Raw genomic sequence first — 10,230 nt, 5'->3', positions numbered from 1 at the left:
ATATATATATATATATATATATAACTGTGTATGACTATGAATTTTTGAAAATATCTAAATGTAATTTCTACTGTACTTTTTCTTGGAGAGCATCCAGAAAGAAACATTTTGATACCTCATTTGTGAAATTTGGATGAATATTTTAGGAAATATGATAATCTAAATGATCAGCAAATTGGTCAAGATATTGCCTAACTGGTCTAAATGAATAATTAGCCATATTTGTGATGTCATATGTTTGAAACGAAGGTGATAATTGTCTTCAAATTACACAAATTAATAGTGACCATGGTATAGCAGTTGCCTATTTTTTCAGGTTCTTGGAAAGAACACATTTTTTTTTTTGCTAATTTTAAAAATATTTATGTAAAGCCTATTTTGTTTACATGTAACAAAATAGACAATTTCACAGTGTTTTCAGACCTTGTTAAATCCAAAAGTACAAGCGTCACTTGAGATTTGGCACATTTGTAGTGAGAATAGAACTAAAGAAATCCTGAGATTTAGAGACAGGACATAATCTTGTTGTTTACAGAATAGATGTTACATCAGTATTAATATACATAAAATATATTTTTATAGATAAACATATACAAATATGCATATGTGGGGCTGATATGGAAACCAACAGTTTAATCCTTAGAACAACTCATTGTAGTTACAAATGTCAACTCTACTACAAAGAAGAAGCTGACTCTCACAGGCAATAGATGTACTCAGCATATTGCCAATTATGGTGAAACTTGAAGGAAGGGGTCAATAGTCAAAGAACAATTCAGAGGAAGAAACAGCAGATAAATACAACCAAAATTAAAACTGAAGAAAAAAAAAAAAGTTTGTCAAAGGAAGATATGGAGACTAAGATAGAAGTAATTTCCAAAGAGATATTGGTTGACCAGTTTAGTATGAAGTAAAGGGAAGAATAGAATGAATAGATAAAAAAGCAAAAAATGAAAAGTAGTAAGGGACAGACATAAAATGTAAACAAAATAAGGTTTAAAAGAAAGATCAGAGATAGAAAGATCAGAGATAGAAAGAGCAGGTGAGTAGTTGGAATTTCATGCTCTGCTGGTTTTCAGGGATGGCAGTGTATTTTGAACAATGTTGATATGGTATCAACTACACACATACTGTAAAAAGCATATTAGCAAACACATATATGTGTATTAGCACATACACATTTATACACAGTGGTGTTCACACACACACACACACATACACACATACACAGATACAACCATTTTACACATGTATACAGACACACACACACACAAAAACAAACTAATAGTAGATTAATAACTAATTAATTATCTAAAAGGGATTATAATCATAACCAATTGTCTGAAAGTCTAGAACTTACTACACATAAAAGAGATCTAGGGAGACAATATTCATGTATTGATACTGATTCTGACTAAGTTACGCAACTGCATTTACTGCCTTTATGAGTTGACATAAAATTAGATAAACTTAGATATGTTTCAACCAAAGATTGGTCCAGGCAATGTCTAACTTAATAGCACCACCTGATATATTTATTAGGTTTGAAATGACATAAATTGAAAGAGAAAACAATGAGCTGAAAGAATGTGGATAAATAACTAAATATAAAGTAATTGAAACCATAAGGTGAATAAGATAAGGTAAAATAAGGTGAAATGAAGTTCAGGAAATAAAATCTGGGATGAGGCGGCACTTGGAATAAATTAATAGTATTAATGAAGCACAAGATTATAGGCCAGTGGTTAATTAACGAGGAAGGTATGAGGGGGAATTACAGAACAAAATAACAGACATTGTAAAACATATTTACCTTTTATATATATATATATGCATATACTTATATATTATTTATATTATTATATGATCGAACACCAAGCATCCATTTCCAAGTAAGTTTTATCTGTCTGTCTGTCTATCTATCTACCTATATATATATATATATATATATATATATATATAAATTATTAAAGTCACTCCACATCTTCCAAGAAATTTGAAAACCACAACAAAAGTGGATGCCACCACATGTCATTTGTACTAAATGGATTTTAAAATTCTGAAAGTTGACAAAACTTGTGTCATTTCAAGGAACTAATCAAGACCAATCCACTCCAATGCAACTCTGACTGTCAGCAATTCCTTATGAGACAAACAACTTATAAAATAGATTAATATAGAATTAGTTTCTAATAGGTTTTAGTCTTTTCCTCATCACTTATTTTCATATCACAGCTGAAATATATGATAGAAAGACTACTAGACATGAAACTAAACTGTACTTAAGTAAATTAAGTAATTTAAACAAGATTTTAATCAAAACTCATAGAAACATGCCATTTCTGTACATATTCCACCTAACCTTAACACTTCAATTTTTCCTCTTTTAATTTAATTATATTTATCTTTTGTATATTTTTTTTCTTTATTGAGTCATTTATTTCTCAAATGAAAGAAATATAAAATAGTTTTTCCCAATTAGCAACTTACATCAGTGTCAAAATTGTTTCTATGCTGTGTAATGGCAGCTTTTCAGTGGAAGCTAAACAGGAAATTTCTCCATAGGAATCTAAACAGTTTGTTATTTTTAATGTTGGTTTTGTTGGCTTCAGCAAAAGTATTGTAACATTGGTGTTGTTGCTGTTTAATGCTTGTTTCCCAATTACACACATGTGTGAGTTGGCATGGACATTTATACATGTGTTGTGTGTGTGTGTGTGTGTGTTTGTGTGTGAGTGTATGTTTGCATGCATATATGTGTATATATATATGCATGTGTGTATCTATCTATCTTTATAAATATATATGTTAAATATATATGTATGTGTGTGTTATTAATTGGGCAATTTCCACAGAAAGCTGATAACGATTGAAATACAAATCTCAGCTGTGTTAGGAATACATATAAACTGAAACACAAATTCCTGCTTAGAATTTAAAACAAATAAATCAATAAAAAATAGAAAAAATGAAAAAGAAAATCGTAAATAAATGTGAAAATGTAAATTTACCTCGTTACTTCCAAATCCAAAATGAAGATTTTCATGAATCAAGACAGCACAATTGTCAACACCATTTAAAGTGAGAACCTAAAAATAAAAATAATCAAATATGAAAAATAAACATCAATAATTACGTCACGACATTAGAAGGTACATTCGAAATAAGACAAAAAAAAAAAGAAATCTGTTTGGATGAATGTAAATAGAATTAAAAAGAAATACTGAACATGTCCAAATGTATTTTCTGTTTGTCTTCAGAGATTTGTTGAAAAGAGTCTATTGGAATCAAAGAATGGAAGAATATCATAAAACTACATGAGAGAATGTTTTTAATGTGATGAAGACAACAACTTTGGTAAATAAATAGTTATTGTTAAAAGTGATGCTTTTGCTTGCTTCACAAAATTCCAATCATGAGAAGAAATCAAGCTGAAAACCACTAGAAACAAAAACAAACAAAACAAAACAAAAAAGAAAAATTCCAATTTGGTTCTGTTACAGGCATCAAAATGGAAATGGAACTTGAGACTGTGTTTTAACAACCAGCCAGCAAAATCTACAAAATTTTAAACTCTTTAATTTATTTTTGTCACAATACTGTGGCCACACTGGAGCACTGCCTTTAATGTACTTACTTCTGTCATATTGAACAGAATCTGGTACTTATGTTATTGATTGCTATTTATTGATGACAAAGTTATCTTTTTGTGACCAAAATGAATGCAATTAGATACACCATTTTACACAGGTATACACAAACACAAAGTAATTAATTAGTTATTCTAGACGTCTGTTTATTTGACAAGTCCTACAGTTTGGAATTGGGGAGTGGGGATAGAACCACTGCAATGAGTTAATGGAATATCAGTGACCAGGTTCTAGATATATAATCAAAGACTGTGCCATTTAATAAGAATATAGAGGAGATTGGAATAGTGTTCCCAGTAGAACACTTTGCTGTGCAAAGGCAATAATAATAATAATAATAATAATAATTCTTTCTAATGATGGCTGAAGATGAAAAATTTAGAGAATCGATTCCACTGACCCCAGTACTTGGCCGGTACTTTACGGCAATGAGTACAGTGAAGAATTCTGAGTAGAAGTAGGCATTCACCAAGGAATGGTCCTCAGCCCCCTCTTATTGATTATAGTCCCCCAAGCAATAACAGCAATTCAAGACGGGCTGCCCCTGGGAGCTCCTCTATGCTGATGACCTTGCTCTAATAGCTGACTCATTGCCAGAACTGGAGACAAAGTTTAGGGTGTGGAAGCAAGGTCTAGAATCGAAGGGCTTTAGGATTAATCCGGCAAAAACCAAAGTCTTAGTAAGTAGGAAGGCTGTCAAATCACAGCCCCTTCAGGTAGATGGCCCTGCTTGATCTGTAGAAAAGGTGTGGGTAGAAATTCCATACGATGTACCCAGTGTAAGCTATGGACACATAAAAGGTGCAATAATATCAAAGGAAAGCTAACCGGGAAAATAGTTTTTGTGTTTGGCAGTTGCACTGGGGCAATAAACACTGAAGATGTACAGAAAACAGATTCCATCACTGATGGGGGAGAAACAGAAGGAATTTGGTGTGGTTGGTTTTCTACAGCCAGATGCTCTTCCAGTCAACAACCCTCACTTGTTTCCAAGCCAAGTAATATGTCCCCATGGTCAGACATCTTTTTCACTGCTGACTAGAAATTAACAACACTGCTTGCATGACGGTGATGCTTGTTTACAATCATCATACAATGTTAACAAAAAGAACACACATAAATATATGCATACATAGACACACACACACACACAAATCTTCTCCAGTTTCTGTCTATCAAATCTACTCACAAGGCTTTGGTCAGATCTGGGAAATAGAAGAAGCATTTAGCACAGGTAATGTGCAGTGGAACTGAACCTGAAAGCACATTGTTGAGAGGCAAGCTTCCGATCCACATCATACACCTTACTCTCCAGTTTCAAAGCCAGTGACTTCTTGTGAACTTTCTGATGATTCATGGCACTCTATTTGGCTTCTCTGGGATTCTAATGTTTCAAAAAAGTTTATTCTACAATCTTCATAAATAAATAGATTTCTTTCTTTATTGTTAAAAGTGATGTTAATTGGTTCCACAAAATGGACTTGTCCCATTCCATCTTTCATATTACAAGCATTAAAACAGAATGGGACATCATAATGACATTAAAGAACCAGCTTAACTGCCCAGTTGGACAAATTCAGGTTTCATTTAAAACATGCTCTTTGTAGTTCAAGTAAGTATTTGAAAACATTTCTGTTATCACAATTCCATGCTTTTATTTCAATATTGTTAGCATTTTCTTGATGAAGTAGTTGGCATGCAGCCATAAAATCACTGTTTCAATTATTTCTAATGCTCACCTACATAAACCGTCGTTAAATCTGTTCACAGTTCAGAACCAACATTATGTAATGGACATCTGTATTGGCGTTAATAGGGTTGAACTAAACACGGTTGTGGTTAACAGCACCGACATGTGTTCGTATGTATTAACATAATCATAGTAATGATGCCTTAAACAACATAGAGACGGGGGTGACGTTGATCACAACAAGTACAGTTATTATTATTATCATTATTATTATTATCATCATCATCATCATCATCATCATCGTTTAACGTCCGCTTTCCATGCTAGCATGGGTTGGACGATTTGACTGAGGACTGGTGAAAACCGGATGGCAACACCAGGCTCCAGTCTGATTTGGCAGAGTTTCTACAGCTGGATGCCCTTCCTAACGCCAACCACTCAGAGAGTGTAGTGGGTGCTTTTACGTGTCACCCGCACGAAAACGGCCACGCTCGAAATGGTGTCTTTTATGTGCCACCCGCACAAGCCAGTCCAGGGGCACTGGCAACGATCTCGCTCGAAAATCCTACAGGAGCCAGTCAGGCGGTACTGGCAACGGCCACGCTCAAAATGGTGCATCTCATGTGCCACCCGCACAGGCATTAACAACAGAAGATAGATGTATTCAGACAAGCAAATCTGTGAAGTACATACCAAAAGTGGGGGATAGGCAATATAGACAGAAGACTTTTGATAAAGTGGTGGGCCATTGTATGTGAACTTTTAGAAACAGACTGGAAGCAAACAAAGGAAATAAGCACAAAAAAAAGAGAAAGAAAAGAGGAGAAACTCTATAATACATATTGCATAGAACATCATTCTTATTGGAAAGAAACTAACAAATTTGAAAGATAAGAGACAAAGACTCCCAAATTTTCGAAAAATTCTTGCATGCAAATAATGGTGAACCAGCAGAGTTGTTAAAGTGTCAGAATGCTTCAGAATACTTGTTCTGAATTTCTGGACTCTGGTTTCAAATCCAGCCTAGACCATCTTAGCTTTTAAAGCTTATAAAGGTTATTCATTACTGTTGGGCCTCAATTCACTGGGTTTTAGTTTCAATTCCAGCAAAAGGCTTATTTTTTTCAGAATTATTTTATTTATTGCAATTTGTTAACAAATGCCATCACTGAAGCGGAGTTCCAAACTGACCATGCTTATACAAAAAGTACCAATCCGAGATGGTAGATTGGCAGACTTGCAAGAACCTTGCAGTATTTGCTCTGGTCTTTTGCATTCCAAGTTCAAATCCAGCCATGCCCTACTTGGCTGATAGAAATAACTCATCAGTTTAAGCCCAACCACCAGGCGCTTCAGTATTAGGGGTCCTGTAACGAGTCCTTTGTTGGTCTGGAGCTATAAGTAGAAGACATAAGCTGAAGGTGCTGTGCAGGGGGACAGAATGAAGGGGTTTGTTTAAAATTACCACGTGATGTTAGGAAAAGGAAATGAAAACAAACGCAAACATATGACCGACTGCTTTCAGTGTCTCTCAACCGAATCCACTGAGAAGGCTTTGTCCGGCCTAGGGTAACACTTGCCCACGGTACCACGCAGTGGGACTGAACCCAAAACCATATGGTTAGGAAGGACACTTCTTAATTAAATAGTCATGCTAGAGAGAGAGAGAGAGAGATAGAAAGAGTGTGTGTGTGTGTGTGTGTGTGTCTGTTTGCGTTCGTTTATTAAAAACACAGTAATGAAGTTGTTTTCATGTGCAATTAATTTTTAAAATATAAGACTTCTTTGTATCCTTTAAATAACAATTCAATAGATATTTTAGTCCCCCTGCTCCTTCAATATGATTCAAATAAATCCTCTCATGTGTTGCAGAAGAGAAATCAAAAAGATATATTACAAGATGTGTTTTACGAGATTAATGATTGGTGGTCTGCAACACGATATTTCAAAAACAAGTTTAGCTTTTACTCTCTTGGTTAAAACTATGACAGCAAAACATTAACGGAACTGTTCAAGCTGTCCACCTACAAAATATTTAAGAGATGACAGACAATATTATTTAGTAGAATATCAGTCACCAGGGCTTAAAGGCATAATTATTTTTCACACAAACACAAATGAATGTTGTATAAGCTTTTTGTAAACATTTTATTTACGATCGTACACTAATCCTGAAAAACTTATTCAGTCTGTCTTTATTTATAACAAATTAGCAGTTTATTACAAACACAAATATTGTGTTTATTTGAAAACTAATCTAAAAGCATGCTAAGAGTGTTGTGTAATTGAAAAACAGAGCCAGCCATCACTTGCGAGTATTGTATGGCTTGGCAACATGTACAATGTTCTGGCTAATTGTCTATGGTTCCTATGTAGTCATAAACAGACATTGACTATCTCTCAACTCCCTTAGCCTTGACCCAGGAACATATCTAAGATGCAACAGCTGGAAAGAGAGAAGGAGGAGAGGGGGAAGGGGGAGGACGGGGGAGGGGAGAGAGGGAGGAAGACAGAGAGAGGGAGGGGGAGAGAAAACTACAAAAACACCTGGTTTATTGTAATTTAAAGCTGAGTACAACAGAGCATCTTGAAATGAAGAACATAGCTCAGGGGCACTCTACCAGTGCAGGAGTTGAAACCACACCCTTATGATTATAATTTAAACATCTTTACCACTAAGCCATGTACTTTGATAGAGTTATGTCCAGGGAAAATAGAAGAAGCTACCCATTATCTTTGCCTTGGGTCCTCAACACTTGATGAAGGGGTAGAAGTGTCCTGATAGCATATAGGGAGTATGGAGTACTTAAACCTAAGGGAGCCCGTCCATCTCCAAGGTATGTGTGTGTGTGTGTGTGTGTGTGTGTGTGTGTGTGTGTGTGTGTGTGTGTGTGTTAGTATCAGATGTATTCATCAACAAGAGGACAGAAAAACTGGTGTTTTTCAAACAAAGCAACTGAAAATAGCTGTTCTGCACCAAAACTTCCAGACATTCATTATAGATCTTGGCATCATAAAAAGAGCTGCACCAGTGATTGGTCAGTTTGGAACCTTTGATGATCAATAATGGCATTATTAAGAAATGGCAATAAAATTAAAATAAATGAAAACGAATAAGCCTGGTGCTAGAATTGAAACTGAAACCCACTGAATTGAGGTCCAACAGTAAATGAATAACCTTCATTGTTTTTAAATGAATATATCAAAGTATTAATCACTATAATTTGAGAGGTCACTACTTCAGCTGCCAGTTTAACATAGCCATATCTATGTCTGTGCATGTCAATGGCCACATGTTTGTGATGCGAAACAGCACATCACACACACACACACACATTCCTGTGAGCTTGCTCATAACAATAAATCTGTCCACTAGTTACAAATATACTTATATATATATATATATATATATATATATATATATAGATAGATAGATAGATAGATAGATAGATAGATAGATAGACAGATAGACAGATATAATAGGCACAGGCATGACCGTGTGGTAAGAAGCTTACTTCCCAACCACATGGCACCTTAGGCAAGTGTTTTCTACTATACCCTCAGGCCAACCAATACCTTGTGAGTGAATTTGGCAGATGAAAGAAGCCCAACAAACATACATACATACATACATGCACATACATATATATACACACATACATACATGTATATCTATGTGTGTGTTTCTTCCCCCATGACATGTTTCGAAAGACTGCAAATGATGACACTGGCTTCCAATGACAAGGCAATGTCAGAGCACACACACCTATGCATATATAACAAGCTTCCTGCAGTTTCCTCCAGCCAAATCCACTCAAAAGGCTTTGGCCAGCCAAGGGCTTGAATAGAAGACATGTGCCACAAAGTGGGATTGAACCTAAAGCCACATGATTGGGAAGCAAACTTCTTACCATTCAGCCACACCGAGATACACATGCCTACATTTTTTAGCTTTTGCTTGTTCCAGTCATTAGACTGCGGCCAAGCTGGAGCACTGCCTCGACGAATTTTGGTCATATGTATTGACCCCAGGACTTATTTTTTTAAAGCCTAGTACTTATTCTATTGGTCTATTTTGCCAAACTGCTAAGTTACAGAGATGTAAACACACCAAGACCAGTTGTCAAACAGAGGTGGGGGACAAACACAGACACAAAAACACACACACATACGTACATATGACAGGCTTCATTCAGTTTCCAACTACCAAATCTTTGGTCAGCCTGAGGATGTAGCAAAGGATACCTGCCCAAGGTGTCACACAGTAAACCCAGAGCCATGTGATTGGGAAGCAAGTTTCTTACCACACAGCCACACCTGTGCCTACACAGGTACTTACACACATACATATTTACATGGTCAAATGGTTAGGACACTTGCTTTACAACCCAGAATAAATTCCTCGGTTCAGTCCCACTGATTGGCATCATAGCTTTAGGTAAACTTCAGCCTTAAGAAAGACAAGGAGGAGAGAGAAACTGTTCAAGTCTATCAGATGAACAGCACCAGTAAGAGATATGCCTAGCATCCATGACACTCTGTTATAGTGATTCTCATTACAAATTACATTAGGAGTACATAGGTCTATGGAATATTCAACCACTTTGTACGCTAAATCAATGAATTGCTCATTAAGCTGACTGGACACCTGGATTCACAAATAGCAACTTCACAAACATATACGCATGCACATGCATAGATTTTTATGCATACACACACACACACACACACACACACACACACACACACACACACACACACACATATATATATATCATCATCATCATCGTTTAACGTCCGCTTTCCATGCTAGCATGGGTTGGACGATTTGACTGAGGACTGGTGAAACCGGATGACAACACCAGGCTCCAATCTAATTTGGCAGAGTTT

General features: G+C 35.7%; 1 protein-coding gene across 1 annotated transcript in view; it reads right to left on the bottom strand.

The window, feature by feature from the left end:
- LOC106876489 (tRNA (guanine(6)-N2)-methyltransferase THUMP3) overlaps positions 1–10,230 on the bottom strand; it is a 1,024,452-nt gene that overhangs the window by 766,851 nt on the left and 247,371 nt on the right. Inside the window, exon 2 of the mRNA XM_052970899.1 lies at positions 3,012–3,089. Within this exon, the coding sequence (XP_052826859.1) occupies positions 3,012–3,089 (78 nt within the window). The remainder of the gene's footprint in view (positions 1–3,011; positions 3,090–10,230) is intronic.

The sequence above is a fragment of the Octopus bimaculoides genome, chromosome 9, assembly GCF_001194135.2.
Source record: "Octopus bimaculoides isolate UCB-OBI-ISO-001 chromosome 9, ASM119413v2, whole genome shotgun sequence".
Taxonomy (NCBI): Eukaryota; Metazoa; Mollusca; class Cephalopoda; order Octopoda; family Octopodidae; genus Octopus; species Octopus bimaculoides.
The sequence above is the reverse complement of the archived record's forward strand: the minus strand, read 5'-3'. Positions and strand labels throughout refer to the sequence as shown.